This window comes from Ahaetulla prasina, chromosome 3 (assembly GCF_028640845.1).
Source record: "Ahaetulla prasina isolate Xishuangbanna chromosome 3, ASM2864084v1, whole genome shotgun sequence".
NCBI lineage: Eukaryota > Metazoa > Chordata > Lepidosauria > Squamata > Colubridae > Ahaetulla > Ahaetulla prasina.
In genome coordinates, this window is record NC_080541.1 from 137,011,299 (window position 1) to 137,030,667 (window position 19,369).

At 38.2% G+C, this 19,369-nt stretch overlaps 1 protein-coding gene across 2 annotated transcripts in view; it reads left to right on the forward strand.

Moving 5' to 3' along the window:
- Positions 1-19,369, forward strand: part of CAMSAP2 (calmodulin regulated spectrin associated protein family member 2) — a 93,488-nt gene that overhangs the window by 19,171 nt on the left and 54,948 nt on the right. For both annotated transcript variants that reach the window (XM_058178879.1, XM_058178880.1), the window contains exon 2: positions 10,873-11,132. In XM_058178879.1, coding sequence (XP_058034862.1) covers positions 10,873-11,132 — 260 coding nt within the window. The remainder of the gene's footprint in view (positions 1-10,872; positions 11,133-19,369) is intronic.

Below are 19,369 nucleotides of genomic sequence, written 5' to 3' on the forward strand. Positions count from 1 at the left end.
TCACCTAGCGACCGTTCACAGTTACAAAGGCATTGAAAAAAAGGGACTTATGAACGTTTTTCACACTTATGACCATTGCAACATTCCCCATGGTCATGTGATCAAAATTCCCATGCTTGTCAACTGACTCATGTTTATGACTGTTGCAGTGTCCCAGGGTCATGTGATCACCTTTTGCGATCTTCTGACAAGCAAAGTCAGTGGGGAGACCAGATTTACTTAACAACTGTGTTACTAATTTAATTTAATTAATTTAATTTACTAATTTAAGAACTGCAGTGATTCATTTAACAAGTGTGGTAGGAAAAGATGTAAAATGAGCCAAAATTCATTTAATAAATGTCTCACTTAGCAACAGAAATTTTGGGCTCAATTGTTGTCATAATCGAGGATTACGTGTAATGGTGTGCATCAGTGGTGAAATGTAAAATTTGTTACTACCAGTTCTGTAGGCGTGGCTTGGTGGTGGTGGTAATGTGACTGGGTGGGCGTGGCCAAAAAATATTTTACTTTTAAAAGCATTTTTTCTACAATCTCTTTGGGGCAGGGATTTTTTGCTACCGGTTCTCCGATCAACCCGCTGCCATCGCTACCGGATCGGGCGATCTGGTCCGAAGCGGGAACATTTCACCCCAGTGTGCATTTTTCTAACATTACTGTGGCATATTACAGATGTCTGTGCAAAGTATAGAGATGAATGGGATTCTCTAAATAATTAGTGTACTCTTTTGATTATCCTGGATCTTAAAATTTCTCCAGAGTTTACTAGTGGAAGCCATAATTTTTTTTAAAAAAAAGTATTCCGAGAGTTACATTATATATAATCTGCTTCTCCATATAAAGTAAAGTAGAGTGCAGTCAAAAGACATATAAAGAAGCAATAATTAACTTTTAATTACTAGGCACCCAGAGCCAATGTGGTGTACTGGATAAGGTATTGCGCTGGCAATGGGAGAGGCAGTTTCTGTTCTCCCTCAGCTATAGAAACTCAGCAGGTAAAGTTAGGCCAATCACGTTTAGCCTAAATACCTGTCACGATTATTGAAATGTATGTCATCTCGAGTTCCAGAATGAAAAGTGGCATGTAAATCTTATAAATAAAATAAAAGTATAGTGAAACAGGAGCATTTGATCTATTCTGGATGATCAAACTGATGCTCCAATTTCCTATGGAATTTCTATATTGGTCCAATATAGAAGTATTCTAATATGATAAGGTTACTTGCCCTTGAAATAAGTTGGAATATGCGTATTTGGTTTCCATTTGGCAGCTGTATTCGTTTTTGGAATTATCCATAAAGATATTTAGAATTTTTATAGTGCAGCAGACATACTAATTACTCATTTTATTTCTGGGTTGAATATGATATGTTTATATCCCAAGTATATTATATAGCTTGGATTTTAGGTGCTTAAGGGAAGACCTTGTTCTCTCTCTGTGTTACTAAATCACAAGATATAATACAGCAGCATTGTTATATTGCCAAATGCTACACGTAAATCTTTTTGGGTGACTCTAAATAGGACTGAAAGTACAAAATGGGCTGAAAATTAATGGTACTTCAAACTTCACTTGTCTACTGAAATTTGGGTGTTATATTTGTTAGGGTTTTTCCCCCCCATTTTTTTTTCAGGATCTCAAAAGTAACGTATGTAGTATTATTCCCTCCTCCATTTCCCCAACCCCACAACAAACATCCTGTGAAGCATGTAAGATTACCTCAGGGGTGGAGAAACAATGGCCCTTTTATGACTTGTGGGCTTCAACTTCATGGCTCAGGAATTCTGGGAGTTGAATTCCATAAATCATAAAGAGACCACCATTCCCCACCTCTGGATTACATAGTGAGTTTCTATTGCAGAGGTTGGACTTCAGGCTAGATCTCCTAGGCAGGGGTGAAATCTAAAAATTTTCCCTACCGGTTCTGTGGGCGTGGCTTAATTGGTGGGCATGGCTTGATGGTCAGATGGCTGGGTGGGCGTGGCCAATAACAATAAATAATAAAAATAATAAACTATAAAGAAATAATAAACCAAAAACCAACTTTCACACTTTACACACACACAACACAACACAACACAACACAACTCAACTGACTCACACACAATGTAAAAGCAGCTGCACTTCACACCACACAACTACAAAAAGCTCAAAAACCAACTTTCACAGTTTACACACACACAACACAACACAACTGACACACACACACACACAAAAACAAAATACCACATACAGCTTTCTGAGATTTTGTGTGTTTGTGTAGTTAGAGTGAAACACTACAGAAACACACTAAATCTCAGAAAGCTGCACAAATATTTTATTTTATTATTAAGGTTTGTGGACTTCAATTCCCAGAGTTCCTCAGCCAGGAAAGCTAGCCAGCATTAATCACTCAGTGACGAAATAGATTAGCTAAATTAGATTAGTTCTGTCTGGTGCTGAAAATAAAACTGAAGCTTTCCGGCTGGGAAAAAAGCCATGAGATCAATCAGTAATCAGGTAAGTGTCTTAGACTCTTTTAAAAGGAGTTTTTCTACATGTTTTCTACAGAAAACATGTTTTTTAAGGTTCTGCTGATGTGGAACTCAGGTGAGATCCCTAGAGTATCCTTTTTAAAAAAAATTTTTTAAGTTTAAAGGCTCTGCTGATCTCAGCTGAGGAGCGGGATCCTCAAAGGCTTTTTTTTACTTTTAAAGGTATGCTGAAGCAAAACCTTCTTTTAAAAGTGAAAAAAAACCCTCTGCTGATGGTGCGGCTCAGCAGAGGCAGGGGGTGGGGCCAGGGATTTTTGCTACCGGTCCTCCAAATCAGCAGCCACCATCGCTACCAGATCACGCGAGCCAGTCCGATCCGGGAGCATTTCACGCCTGCTCCTAGGCCAGGGGTGTCAAACTCACAGGGTCACAGCGTCGTCATGTGACATATTGTGACTTTTCCTCCCTTCGCTAAACTGTGCATGGGCATGGCCAGCACGTGACACATCCAGCCTGCAGACTGTGAGATTGAAGCCCTGTCCTAGGCCCTAATTTTGACCTTAACCCAGTGTTTCTCAACCGTGACAACTTTAAGATGTACAGAATTCCAATTGCTGCCTGGGGAATTCTGGGATTTGAAACCCACAAGTATTAATGTTGCTAAGATTGAAAAACACTGCCTTAACCATTAGAACAATACATTAGAACAAGTGTTGGATACCCTATAGCCATGATGGTGAACCTATGGCATGCGTGCCAGAGGTGGCACAAAGTGCCCTCTTTGATGGCACATGAGCCGTTGCCCCAGTTCAGCATGAACTGTGCATGCACGCGCACCTCCCACCAACCACCTGGTCTTTGAATCTCTGCTGTGCATATGGGAGGGCACATGCCAGGGGGCTCCTGCACTCATATGTGCAGAAGGTACATGTGGGAGGGCCACATGTGCATGTGGGGGTGGGGCGCAGAAGGGAAGGTGGGGCATGGGTGTGTGGGGGCTGGGCATTGGTGTGGGGGCAGGGCACTGGTGTGGGGGTGGGGCATGGGCAGGGGGCATGCATGCACATTGTATTTGGGGGGGTTCAGGTACTCCGTGCTTTGGGCACTCGGTCCAGAAAAGGTTAGCCATCACTGCCCTATAGATAAATTTTAGATAGTGCTTCTGTATTTCTGTCTATCTTTATTTTTGGTTCCATCCTTATGTAGTATATTGTACATTGGGGGGAAAATAGACCATCTATTGTAGATTTCTCTCAATTATGTTTTTGAAATTTCCCACTAGTTCCCAGTTTTAAACCGCAGTGTGGTATGTTGCTTTTAGAAATGTATGAATGGGGGAGATATAATTTGAATATAAATTGAGATGAAAGGGGAAAAAATTCCTTTCAATTAATTTTATTTGTCTTTGTGAGCAATTTGGTATGGCTGTTCAAAGACCTTTGTTTACTTTTGCACTTGGGAACATTTTGTACTATATAGAGCAGACGCATAAGGGAACTGTAGCAGCCCAGCACTGTCGTTACAGGAAAGGAGCTCAGCTGAAGGTTTCAAGGTTGATGCAGGATGAGACTGGAGTTGTTCCATCACATCTGGAGATGGAAAATGCAGAGCTCCACTTCTAAAAAAAAAAAAAAAAAGCTGCCCATCAGGGTATTACAGTAATTTTTGCAATGCAAACTTTGATTTTTCTTCATGCCAAAGCTTCTTTGGGATAGTAGGAGGTTTGGGCTGTCCGTCTATAATCAAGACTTAAGTCTTTCTGTGGTCAGTGCCTTCTGAAAATGGAACGCAAATCACTTCCTGATGTTATCTTCTTATGTCTAGAATCAGCTGGGCTGATAATCATAACCAGCATTATATTTATGTTGAGCTAGATTGCCCAAACTGCTAGTTTAAACTGCTTATCAACTTTATATTCTGACTTCAAAGCTCTCTGGAATAGAGGCGAAATCTTCACAGGCCTTTCATTTACCAAATTTAGTATGGACTTCCTAGTGAATTGTGAACTTGAAGTGAGAGCTTGTTCATACTGTAAATCCCTTCATGCTGTAAAGAAACTTACTGTAAAAATGCCATTTTAATACCATCTGCAGGTCCTGTTCTTATGAAAATGGAAATAAGAATGCCCGAGTATCCAATATTCACAATGAATATGAATTAAAGATCCATATTTCAGTAAGCTGTTTGTAACTTATTATTTTAAATACTGGATTGTTTCTTCCTTAATGCCAACTCATTAACCTAAAATCAATGGCAACTGCAGGGACTTTTGTGAAAAAAGTCAACATGGCAATTATGGTAGAGTGATCAAAGCCCTGCCTCTTTGTACACTTATGCAATGTTGACAAATAGCACAGATGATGTTACCTAGTTGAGTAAGTGCTGCATAAAGTTTTCATGAAATTAAAAAAAATGTTACTGATTTGTTGAGCCTGTTGTACTACCATAAACCATCATTTATTTATTACAATAATTTGTATGCTGTCAATTCACCAAGTTTTAGGTAGCTTACAGTATGAACCAGTGGTGAAATCTGAACCGGTTTACTACTGGTTTGCTGGCCGTGCATGCGCACCACATGCCAAACGCAACCCCCGTGTGCACTCATGTGCAGTATGTAGCAAACGTGAGCTGCACACGTACTGAACTCATGCCATAATGAGGCTTGGGAAGGTAAGTTGAACAGCGCAGGGGGGTGATTAGCTGTGGCATGCAATCGTGGGAACCTTTTTTTAATTTTTAAAAGCATTTTTTACTACCGGTTCAGGCGAATAGGTAGTAAAAAAATGTTTTAAAAGGTAAAAGAAAGGGTCCAATGATCACAGCTGTGCCGCATGATTGTCGGAGCCTTTTTTTTACCTTTTAAAAGCATTTTTTCCCTGCTGGCTTAGGCCAATAGGTAGTAAAAAAATGCTTTAAAAAAGTTTTAAAAAAAGTTCCGATGATCAGCTGAGCAAAGCGCGATCGTCAGAACTTTTTTTCTTTAACTTTTTCAAGTAAAAACTTTAACTACTGGTTCTAGAGAACCAGTGGTAAAAAATGCTAAAAATGTTTTTTTTTTAAAGTTCCAACGATTGCACATTGCTCAGCTGATAGTTGGAACTTTTTTTTTTACATTTTTTACTACTGGTTCAGGTGAACCGGCCTGAACCGGTAGGATTTCACCCCTGGTATGAACATCTCAAAAGCTTGGTCTTTATTAAAGCCACAGAAAAGAGGCTGATCCGGAAATTGTCCAAAATTTATGAACATGAATATTGACTTTAGCTTAAATATAACATTTGAGCTCCAGTTGATATGAAATTGCCGAGTATTCAAAAAGAATAAAACTTAAAACAGCAACAAAAATTAGGCAGCCTTTCAATTTTCATTCTATTTGGTTAAATAAAAAATAATTTTGTAATAATTTGTCCTCCTATTTCACATTTAAGTTTTGTTTAATATAAACCCATCTTGTTTACCTGTACTGTTTATTGGAAATAAATTATTATAGCATTAAACTAATTGTTCAGGACAAACAAAGGAGGAGGAAGAGCAATTGTGGTTTATTAATACCCTTGTCAGTCAAATCTACAGTAGTGGGATTATTTGTGAAATATGTTGAAATCAAACAAACAAAGCTGAAAATACTCAAGTTCTAAATGTCTTAATTTAGCTTTAATATCAGTCCCACTAGGTAAACCAGATCATGAAACTGATCCACAAGTTCACACACTAAGAGATTGACTATAATATCAACAAACACCAACTATAATATTAGAATCTTGCAAGTCTGTTTGTTCTGTACCTCCTTCCTTCTTATACTCCTGTGAATTGGGGAGGTTTATATGTCTGAACTGTTTCTAAACATTATCTGGAAGTTCTGGACTTTTAAAAAGTGTTTGAGCTACTTTTGCCTAGACAAGAGACCCTGGGTATCTCTAACATCATTTTCTTTATGTGTAATGGATATATGCTTGAAATTCTCATAATATTCTTCAAAATGTGTATAAGACAGTATATATCATATTGTTTTCATATTTTTATTGGAAAAGGTAATACTTGAAAGAAGTGGTTCCCAAACTTTCTCAGTTCTAATTTTTCCATGGTGCCTTTAGGTCAAAAGAAATACCAAACAGTTCCATTTATTAAATACTGTAGTAAGGTCAAAAATTTAAAGTATCGTGCAGAGCCCTTTGAGTTTGCTCTGGCACTCTGGGATGCCACAGTTCCCCGTTTGGGAACTAACACTTAAAAGAGAATAACCAATGTATTCAAGCAAAACTAGTAAGCACACTGGAGGCGAGATTTGGATTAGTTACTGTTTATTTTATATTGAAGATAAACCAAGTGATTTGTGGGGTTTTTTGCAAATTCATTTATATATGTGTCCCGCTTCAGGTTTCAGTTACACATTTCACTGTTTCTATGGAGATTAGCAATTTACTCAAAGTTAGGAGATAACAGCAGTCAAGGAATGTAAACCAAACAGAGTCTGTGCAGAAGAAAGCTTCCCTGGGTAGTTTCAATTTCAGTAGGAATGCACAGAAGAGAAGTCAAATCCAGTTAGAATATCAAATAGCCAAGTCAAGTTTGTCAGCCAGCCCAATATGAGAATTTCTTGAGCAGGGTTTACACAGGAATGACATCCCAAAGCAGGAAATTCAGTTGTTTCCAGCACAGGAACATGGGTCAGAGCTGCCTCTTAAATCATGCTGTAGCCAACTGTCTTCAATCAAGAGGGTTATTCCCTTGCTTGGAAAAGAGTCTCATAGAACATTTTTTTCCCTCTGCTCTTCACTCTACTTGTGGGTGCAGGGCTGGGAGACCTAATGTCATCATCTTAATGCTGGTACGTTTGATGAGTCTCATGATTCTTGGTTTTGTGTCGTCTCCCGAGGCTGACATTCTATAGGTTGTGCTGGAGAAGCTTCTTCAAAATCAGATTCAGAGACTGAGTCCAGTGCCAAGAAAGTATGTTAGGCATTAATGAAGCAAAACCAAAAGACTTCAACATTTGAAGGACAAATCATGCTAACTCACAACATCTTTACATTAAATCTATGGTAGTAAGCTATAGGGTAAAGAGAACATCATGTACATTCAGGCAAATGCACTTCATTTGGCTTACTTGCATCGTTGTATGTTTTTATAAGTGAGACAATACACATCCTTTTATGTGTGATTCAGTGCAAAGTTCACATCTTTGCCTTAAAGGGCTTATGCTTGTATTGTGGCTTAGTTTTAGGGAGGAGTAGTGTAGCTTTAGTTGTATGATTATTTTGAAATTATTAGCACTGTATTCCTTTTGTTTGTGGAAACACACTTTAAAGGACTTGGTTTGAAAAGTGGCATAGGCTTTTTTTTTAAAGTAAAAAATTATTACCTTTGGATGACCTGTGCTAGCTGCAACAAAAATTGATGCAAGTTATTTTTATATAGACATGCCAGAAGATAGAACAAGCACACTCAGAGCTTACTGAGTCCTCTCGGTAAGTGTTACACTCATATCACATAATCCTCACCGGAATGAACATCTGGGACATTATGGGAACCATAATCATGGCACTAAATGTCAAAATCTACTTCATCTATATAATTTAGGGAAATTCTCCCCAAACATATTATAAGATTATTCTTATGCTACTTATAAGTTAAGTATGGTGGTGGCTATATTTTCTTGGAAGGGAGGAATGAAAGGCAAACGTGAAAAAGGGGCAAATTGAAAAGAGGTTCAGGACAAAAAAAAATCATGTTTACATTTATAATTTTGCTTCACAATAATTTTTTTAAATTTTTTTTAAAGTTTATAAGATTGCATATTCTAATAAAATATCTAAAATAAAATACTATATACAGTGTAGGTTTATCAACACAATTCAATTTTCATAGTTTTCATCTGAATATGAAAGATTGTGCATTCAGTGACATATTTGTGCAATAAAAGTTAAAATGACTTTGTCCTTCAAAGTGTTAGATTGGAGAAAGCAAGTATATTTGCAATTGTCATCTTCTTTCTTGTTGCAAGTGTTCATCAAAAAGAATCGTAAAACCTCTTTCACTAAAAATATTATTATCAATCTTATTGATAATAACTGGCAGAGTCCAAGATTAAAGTTTGTTCTAGGGCAAAGATAGATAGATAGATAGATAGATAGATAGATAGATAGATAGATAGATAGATAGATAGATAGATAGATAGATAGATAGATTGATTGATTGATTCAGCTTCTAACAATGGAAGAATTCATTTTAACTCTGTGTCTAAAAGTTTCATAATGTTCTACATGGTGGAACATTTTTTGTTAATACCATTCTATCATGTTTTTGGTGTTTATATATGTCAATTATAAATGGTTTGAAAGATTTGTTATCAGATAATTTTTTTGCAACGTTGTACAGCTTTTGGGTGAGAAAAGAGTTTTAATCATTTGGCCTGATATTTTTTTCAGTTATTGTAGCCAGTCAGAGATATTTGAAAAGGCAGATAGGGCTGGCAGAGTTTAAAGAAGTCCTCCAACTTCAGTCTTCAAAGCATCTTCTTAAACTTGGTAATTTATGTAGTAGTTCTGTCACGTATAGTTTGTGTTTCTTCATATTCCAGGCTGAAGAGTTGAATTGGCAAGTCATAAATTTAACAAGTAGGCCCTGTTTCCACAGCTGTCTTGTTCTTACTGAAGAAGTACACTGTTTCTATATTATATCACTTCTGACACAGACTCGTAGAATTCTCTTCCTCATAGAATAAACTAGCGTGTTGGGGAACTTATTAATTTATGTGGCATGTTTACATAATGGCATATGTGGCTTCTTTATTTATTTAACGGAGTGAGTTTATATGAACACCCCCCCCCTTTTTTTTCCCTCTGAAGCCTCCTATGAGTTTATAAATTGATTTTAAAATAGGTTTTTATTCAACACTTTTTAATTCTTGAAAGAAGGAAAAAAGTTGCTCCAATAGATTGTGGTTGGATAGGGAGAGAGAGAGAAAGAGAAAGAGAAAGAATGTATAAGAGATGTATATTTTGAAGTTATCTCCCCATCACTACCAATATATAATTTTATTAAAGATGTTTAAATTCTGGACAGAATTCAGTTGAAACCTCTGCTGGGTTCATATTTTGTATTTCTTATTCTTGCAAATCTTGCATTTATTCTATATATTTTATCAATTTCTGCCTCTGAATCCTCATTCCAATTTTTAAAAAAATTGCTAAATAACCTTCTGGAATTGCTCTAAATATCAAACAAAATTCCTTCTCTTTCAATTCCAATACAGCCAGATTCTCTTTCAAACTCTTTCTTACTTATGTCTTATTTTTGAGCATTTCTACTTTGTTATTAAATTGTTTTACATTTCCAGACACCTGTTTTATAGAGCTTTCTAACATTTTAACTTCTTTTTTTATCTACTCTTTCATCTTTAAAGATCTTTCATTGATTCTTTAGTCAAAAGCTGTGAATTTGATATTGATAAGTATTGATAAGTGATTTAGTCAATATCAAATGATTTAACTAACTTACCACCCGGTTTTTAAAAATACGTTTAAAGTTTACAAATGCAAATATAAAAAACTAATACAAACTAAGAGTACGAAAAGGCAAGAGAAATAGTGCAGAGAAAAAGAAAAATATATAATAAAATAAAAAGATATATACAGAAAAAAACATGATTTCCCCCTCCCATCAGATATGTACAGACAATTAATTATCACTTCTCCAATATTTCAACAAAAGAGCTCTTCTTCCTATATCTCATCTCTTATCAAAGGACATATTTTTTACATACATTCCTGGTTAAGCTTTTAGTCAAATCTCTTTAAACCTTTCATTTCTCTTTGTAATCCAGAAAGAATGTTAACTCACCAGTTGAAATTTTCTTGACCTGCTGCTCAGAAAATCTCTGTTTAGCTGTAATATAGACTACATTGTGGATGTGAGCCTAATTTAAATTCCTCACTCACAGTCACTTAATTCACAAACCAACCAAAAAAAATCTTAATTTCTGCTGTTTTTTCACATCAGGAGCACCAGTCTAGAGTATAAGTGGACGATCTCACAAATTCTCTTTATCCCACTGGCCAAAATTCACCATCTGGCAGCCAATTTTCTCCATAATGGCATTCCCACTTGTTCAGAGATATCTTGGTTTATCATGAATCCTCTCCAGAAACTTTGAAGCTATCTTTTCCCACCATCATACAACCACCCAAATTACCAAATTATTACCTTCTAAGAAACAAGAGGCAAATCTTGCATATAATTTGAATGTTTTGCATAATGGAATTTAGACATTGATGCTGATACTACAGCAATTATGAATGTCATTTTGATGCATTATGGCTATTTAGAAGAGATTATGTACTTGTTCTGAGAATTAGCCATTTTTAACTCAAGGCATGTGTGTTTTTTTTCCAGAAAATATACCAGATGAGCTTCGAGAACCATTTTATACAGATCAGTATGACCAGGAACATATTAAGCCTCCTGTGGTTAACTTGCTACTGTCTGCAGAACTTTACTGTCGTGCGGGAAGTCTCATCCTGAAGAGCGATGCTGCCAAGCCTCTCCTGGGTCATGATGCTGTTATCCAAGCTTTGGCACAAAAAGGCCTCTATGTTACGGACCAGGAGAAACTGGTAACAGAGAGAGACTTGCATAAGAAACCTATTCAGATGGTGAGTGTTGGCATTTCTGTGTTAATTCTTGATTGTTCCTTGCAGTATTAGTATAAATTGGCAAGTAAAATATCATAAACTGAAGATACAAAATAGCTATAGAGTTGAAGAGATGAATTATATAGTTCTTTCCTATTGCCCCTAATAGCTTGAATCATTCCAGTTGAAAAATCTTGATAATTGAAAAAGATGGGTGTTTTGCATATTTATTTTATATTTTTGCCTCGCTTATAGAACATATTTGGATTCAAATTTAGTAAGAATAGTCAGTGCAGTTAAATAAGTGAGGCAACTTAGGCATAATTGGTTGACTTAAATGAATCTATTCTAAGTCTGGATCTGATTCTCCATGATTTCCTGTTTTGATTAAAACAGTGTAACTTATCTGTCCATAAAACATGTTGAAATGGCTTTGCATATTTTATTTAAATTTTGGGTTGGAAGCTGTTGATATCAAATAACTATTTTGAAGAGGTTATGAGCCGTGGTGGCGCAGTGGTTAGAATGCAATATTGCAGGCTAATTCTGCCAACTGTCAGCAGTTTGATTCTGACCAGTTCAAGGTTGACTCAGTCTTCCATCCTTCTCAGGTTGGTAAAATGAGGACCCAGATTGTTGGGGGAAATATGCTGACTCTGTAAGCCACTTAGTGAGGGCTGTAAAGCACTATGAAATGGTATATAACTTTAAGTGCTATTGCTACTGCTATTCAGTTTGAATGTTACAGTTGTAAGTAACTGCATGCAAACGTAGAAATGCAAACATTGTGGAAATTTTTCAGTGACTTTTTCTGATGCCTCAGGTATTTGGCAAGTACTTGCCTTAAAATCAGCATCTGTTTAGCTGAATGAACAGTGTAGGATTAGAGTCAGTATTATAGCAGATACCTAGCACTTTACTCTGCATCTTGGATGAAGGGGTAGCAGTATTGAGAAGTACTGATGTTTTTAAACCGATTGTTATATAATTCAGTTGATATAATCTGGTTTCTTAATGACAGAAAGGATGAAAAGTTGGAGCTTTTAAAATCCAGAACTTAGTCCAAGAATGTTTGATATCTATGCTTAGTTTTTCTATCCAGTGTGCGGTTGCAAAAAAAAAAAAAAAGTTGGATAGAATTTGGTATATTTTCTGCTTCCATGGGATAACAACTGCCTCCAATTAGCTGGCACAGAAGGCAACAAGGGAGCATTTCCAACATTCTTTGCAGTGCTCAACAATTCTGTGCCCCGCATAATTGTTTGGGAGAATAGCTGTGAGAACAGTTTATGATGAGTAAGCCTTTTTTAGATGGTGTAGGGAAAGAAGCACTGAGCATGTCTTAGAACAATTAAACAACCCTCCCCCCAGAAAACTTGAGAATATTTCCCTATTCAAAATAAATTAAAATTGGATAAATGAAAAACTTTTTACTAAGATCTTTCATAGGAGTGCCTAAGCATAGACCGACACAAATGCATCATGGGGAAAATGCATGCATACATAAAATCCAGATAAAGCCACCTGCGCAGATTACCTGCGCAGATTAAGAACTTAATTACCTGCTTAAATGATAGATTCGAGAGAAAAGCAACCATATGAAATAAACCTTGGCCCATGAGGGCTTGTTAATGACATCTAAAACATAAAATAACAGGCAGAAGGGCAAGAACACTTCATTGTAAATTCTGAAATTGAGAGAAAAGTATCACAGGCTTTTTTCTCTCTTTACCTCGCTATACTTTCCTCTTCTACAGCATTTTGATACATTTTGATAAAAGTATTAATGCCTTTTTCTATACATGAGCAAACTCTAAAAATCAACAGGACAATGGAAACAAAGGAAATTATAGCAAAAATGGCAGAAGGAACCTCCTGATGAACTTTGGTGATCAAGGGGTTCAAGCATTATAAGACTTTTCGTGATAATGCTATACGGGTAGTCCTTGACTTACAACAGTTCGTTTAATGACCATTCGACAATAGAGCATCGCTGAGAAAAGTGACTTATGACCATTTTTTATGTTTATGACCATTGTGGCATTCCCATGGTAACCAGATCAAAATTCAGACACTTGTCAACTGACTCACATTGTACCGTCCCAGGATCATGTGAACCAGTGGTGGGTTTCAAAAATTTTTACTACCGGTTCTGTGGGCGTGGCTTGGTGGGCATGGATGGCATGGTGGGTGTGGCTTGGTGGGCGTGGCAGGAGAAAGATACTGTAAAATCTCCATTCCCACCCCACTCCAGGGGAAGGATACTGTAAAATCTTCATTCCCACCCCACTCCAGGGGGAGGTTACTGCAAAATCGCCATTTACTCCCAATCAGCTGGGACTCGGGAGGCAGAGGATAGATGGGGGCGGGGCCAGTCAGAATTTTTACTACCGGTTCTTCGAACTACTCAAAATTTCCACTTCCGGTTCTCCAGAACTGGTCAGAACCCACCTCTGATGTGAACCTCTTTTGCAACCTTCTGACAAGCAAAGTCAATAGGACAGCCAGATTCACTTAACAACCGTGTTACTAACTAAACAACTGCACTGATTCACTAAACAACTGTGGCAAGAAAGGTCGTAAAATGGGGCAAAACTCACTTAACAAATGTCTCACTTAGCAACAGAAATATTGGGCTCAATTGTGGTTGTAAGTTGAGGACTACCTGTATAGCATAAAATGTTACAAAATGTAACAGAAAAATACACAGATATAAAATACCACAACAAATAAATGGTTATCTTGTTATGTTTTTATGAGCTGTTGAGAAATTTGGCTCTAGCTACTTAATTGAAACATTTTTCTCATCCTGTAAATTTCATTTTTTCCAATTTAAAAGAGATCTCCAAAAGCAATCTATAGGCTCCCATTTCTCGCTGTCTTCCATAAACATAAACAGATAAGAACTTAATGTTCTCTTCTGAACCAACAGTGCTTTTTCAACAGGCAACTGGGCTTTCTTTTTTTTCTTTGAAATTTATCACTTTTCATCCAAGAAGCTGCTTCAGCTCTGAGTGGATGGTGGGGATTGGAAGGATTTATATGACCAGCTGTCTGTAAGGAATATAAATCCTTCCATTCCCCACCATCCAGTCAGAGCTGAAGAAGCTTCTTGGATGAGAAGCAAAACATCTTCCATGGAAAAACAAAGTTCAATTACCTCTTGAAAAAGCATCTTTGGGACAACCATGACCTGGATGACTGAGAATCTCCATAGATGTTCTCTTGTGAAGTTGTATTTCAAGCAACTACTGATTGAATTATAGGTATACATTTAACAATTTCGTGTTAAGCCTGTACATGATTTTTTAATTACAGTGGCATCTCTACTATGGTCACTGACTAGAGTGTATTTTCTTTTGCAACATCTTGATTGGACCAAGTAATCTTTGTTCTATAGAAGTATTAAACAATTTCTCCAGTCTCTTTCCCTGGAGATAAACTCAGAAATTGACTTTAAATTAATATTGGGAATAAGCGTAAGCATGCATATATTACTCTGTTAGGAACTGTAGGATCACACGGTTCCTGCTCTCCTTTAAACCAGCTTGTTCATCAGCTAGAGATTTATCCTGTTCTAGACAGTTAAAAAGCTTCTTAGGATAGAAAGTGTGAATATAATTTACTGAATATGGTCAGGAGTCTGCACGATAATAGGAAGAGTTTTGGAGAGTAGCCTCTGGCCTGTGAGTGTATCCATATGCACATATTCAAACATCTATTTAAGTCACGGGTGAAATGCTACTGATTTGCTCCAGTTTGGGCGAACTGGTAGTGATAAAAACTATCAGTTCGAGCGAACCAATAGTTAGCTACTGGTTCAGGTGAACCAGTAGTTTAGAAAAGCTACCGGTTCCTCTGAACTGGTATTTCCAACAATCAGCTGTGCAGCAGGGTTTAGCTTTGCTAGAAAGCAGGAAATCCTGCTTTCTAGCAAAGCTAAATTGCACTGCACAGTTTATCCCACCCCGCGGTGTTCTACTTATCTTCCCAAGCCTCCTATTGGTGCGTACTGCGCATGTGCGCACACATAGCATGCCCTAAATAGAACAGTGTGGGGAGGGGATCAGGTGTGCAGCACAGTTTAGCTTTGCTAGAAAGCAGGAGCTCCTGTTTTCTAGCAAAGCTAAATTGCGTGCCACAGCTGATCCCCCCCCTGTCGTGTCCCACTCCTCCGCTGACGGCCGGGTCAGGGAAATCCAAATCAGGCGTGCCTCTGCAGCTCTGCTAAAGTCCTAGCAAAGTCCTCAGGGCAGGCAGGAGACCAGAAAGTGGCTTCAGCAAGATATGTTTAGACTTTGCCTGACTCAGAGAATGCCAGAAAGCAGATCCTTTATATAGGCCATGGGGTGTGGCTCCATGACTCAGCACTTATCCAGGCCTGCCCCTCCCTTCCTTCTGTTGCCTCCGCCTATCAAGTCTTCTGACGCGAGGGTCACTCCAGTCGGCAGCTGTTGGCAATTGACCTCCCTCAGGCTCACATGCTGTGGAGGAGGGGGAGGGGTCTAGTTGCTCCGTTTGCCTGGGCATGGAGCCAGAGCTGGGGGCTGGAGATATTTCCTCCTCTTCAGCCTGTCTGGGCATGGAGCCAGGGCTGGGGCCGGGAGGCATACTAGAACATTCCTCCGTGTTCGGAAGCAGATAAGAAGGCCCTGGCTGTGGTGAGATTGGGCGAGACACAACACCCCCTACTTCTACTTACCTTCCCAAGCCTCTTTTTGGCACATACTGCGCATGTGCACATGCGCACAGAGAGTGCGTGTGGCACGCAGTGCGCATGCGCGGCCAGCAAACCAGTAGCAAACCAGTTCGGATTTCACCATTGATTTAAGTAGTCCATATGAACACTTACTGGGAGAAAAATATCCCCAGAACTAATAGTCTTAGTTGATAACTAGATAAACTATTCAATATATAGTGTATTTGCGTGCAGGTATGTATTGAAAAATTTAAAAGCTTATTATCTTTCTTTTTTGGAGAGTGGATTGTCTGTAGTTCAAAGTCAGCTTCCTTTAAGATAAATACAAGCAATTCATTTTTATGACGATTGGTGAATTTCTTTTCAAGACTGCTTGGATTTTAATCTTCCTTTATTCCCACAGTGTGCTTGTCTTATGAATTGAGGTTAATACTTTGTTTCAAATAGTTCACATCTCTAAGGGCCAACTGATAAATGGAACAGAAACTCTTCCAGCTGCCAGAAGTACATTAGGACCTGTTACATTTACTATTGAAATTTGTTATATTCCTTCTTCAGATGAGGAATGGAATAAGCAATAAAAAGTTGTAAGACTTCCGAAATAGGGAGCAAGTTTACAGTATTAAGAACCAGTCACTCACTGTTGCTTTTCCAAATCAGCTGCAATACTAATTTTCAGATTCCAGAGAAGTCTTTTTTATATTAAGTTGCTAACCTAATAAAGGGAGATTTCAGCATGACGAGGGAATAATACTGTCCTATTCTTGTGTGCTGTTCTTGAATTTTTGCCCAGTTACTCAGTTTTCCTTTTTGTCCAGCAGCCAGTCCTTAACTGGCCTGCCATAACCCTGTATTCATTAGATGGGAATGTGAAGTCTAGATATCCCAAATCTATTTCAGTCCAGATAATCATCTTGGACAAGGCCTGTATTATAATAAGGATTAAAGGAACAATATGTTTTGACATGGCAAGTGTGTTTTTCACCTGTAAACTGTTAATGCATTTTTTTTAATGTAAGACTCCACTGAGACATCGTATCCCAGTTGACTGAGACAATTTCAGGGCTATTGTTTATTTATTGACGTTTCATAATATTCCACTTAAAATATAAATAAAACTAAGTATACGTTGCTTTTCTATTTCACCTAAACCTATTATGAAGTGAATATATGCCAGGGGTGTCAAACTCAAGACCCCTGGGCTGGATCTGGCCTGCAGGGTGCTTAGATCTGGCCCACGAGGCTGGTCTGGAAATAGCAAAGGACCAGCCCATGGTGCCTCTGCTAGCAAAAATGGGGCGTGGGTGGGGTGCATGCGCATACACACCCTGCAACAGCTTTTGGCCTCCGGAGTGGACCAGGAGGCCTTCCAGGCCCAAAATGGGGCCTCCAGGAGGCCTTCCAGGCAGAAAATAGGGCCTCCAGAGCAGGGGTCTCTAACTTGGTCCCTTTAAGACTTGTGGACTTCAACTCCCAGAGTCCCTAAGCCAGCTGGCTGAGGAACTCTGGGAGTTGAAGTCCACAAGTCTTAAAGGGACCAAGGTTGGAGACCCCTGCTTCAGAGTACTGCAGGAGGCCGTCCTTGACTCAGAAGGTTATAAAGGGAGGAAAAGTAAATATTTTACCTTGCAGGATTCTGCTACTAGCCTATGTAAATAATTTATAGTTCTAGTCTTCCTATGGAGTCAGTTTCTTGATCTGGTCTCTCTCCCACAAGATGATCAAGTAGATCAAGTAGGTACTAAAAAAACAAAATCACAGAAATGTACGCCTCCCTATTTTTATAAGTTTATAAAACCATGTCTGCGGAGATGCGGTTCTGTGTCACGCCCATCATGGCCACATCCATCATGGCCACTCCCCCACCCGGCCCTCCAAGGTCAAACCCAATCCTGATGTGGCCCTTAATGAAATTGAGTTTGACACCCCTGATATATGCTCTGTCTTGTGGCTGCTTGCAGCTATTAAAATATCTTGGGGACAGAAAAATATTTCTAAAGTATTTTAGGGAAAGAGAAAATACCTTGTAATAAGAAAATATTTCAAAATTAATTTTAAATGAAAAAAATATACTAGAAGGCTTTTCAAATGAATGTAACAAAACCAAGGAAGGGTAAATGTGCAATGTTTTATCCTACAAATGCTATTACCTGGATATACAAATTTACAAAAACGCCCAGTACTTTTAAAATTACTTTTTGAAAAGATGCTAATAGAATGAATAACCTATGGCACTCTATTAATAATTTAAAATTAAGAAAAATAATAAAGATTTTAAATTCGAAATAGTTGGCCCCAATTGAAAAATATGCACATTTCCCCAATCAAGGAATTCTAAGATATATGTGAAATCATGACTTCTTGTAATACATTTTTTATTTTAAAGTTCAGTTTCTCCAAAATATCAGAGCAATGGCAGTATGTGATATAGCATATATGTACATTCACAGTGTAACGAAGCAGATGTTGGTGATTTTTTTTTCTTGATGAGAGAAAACAGTTCTGTGGTTCACATTTCTGGAGATCTGCTCTTGTAATTAAAACGTTATGCTAGTTGTTCATTTGACAGGGTTGAAATGTTACTCTAATGAATTTGTGTTGAGGGGTGGAATAATAGCATAAATATTTTGAGTGCCTTATTTAAATGTCTGCTTGCGTGAGAGAGAACGAGAAAAAGAACAGAGAGCTGAATGAACTGTTGGATACATACTACATTGTGTTTGTATATATAGGTAGTTCTCGACTTATGACTGCTGATTTAAAAACAATCCAGAATCATGATGGCCATGGAATTGGTCCAGCCATGCTTGGCAATTTGTTAGCAACTGTTTGGCAACAATTATTTGCCAAATGCCCTGCGATCATGCAGTCTCCATTTACTATCTTCTCTGTTGATTTCCCAGAAAGTCATTGGGGAAGCCGGTAGGGAAATTTGCAATTTGTTGATGCCTGCTGCAAAGCTGAGATTTCCTCCTGGCAGGCAATCCCTTGAGAGCAAAAAGGCTGCCTGCTTGACGGGAATTCTTCCAGTTGGCTGAAGAAACGGAATTCAGATCCTGAACATCTGAGCTCTATTCCTGCAGCCCTTCAGAGAGGTTCCCTTTTGCGAATGGAGGGAGTTGGACTCAAAAGGTAGCACTTTTGTTCTGTCCACTTTGAGAAGATTACAACTGTGATCCCAACTGGGAGTGCTGGGATTGCAATCATTGAGTGAAGCAGTCATGTGGGCATCTTGCTTAATAATCATTTCACTCAGTCCTACCCCAGTTGTGGTCATCAGTCAAAGACTAGAAAAGCAACAAAGGTGATAAAAGGGCCTGGAAGCTAAACCATATGATTGAACAGTTGAGAAAACTAGGTATCTAGCCCATAGGTGTCAAGCTCGATCACATCATGTGACGTATTATGATGTATCATGACATTTTTTGTCTTTGTGGAGCCAGGGTGGGCATGGCCTGCGTGTGACACATCTGGCTCACAGTTTGACAGGCCTGGCTATTGAAAATAAGGATTAGGGGTGAGTTGATAACTAACTTCCAGTACTTGAGGGGCTGTCACA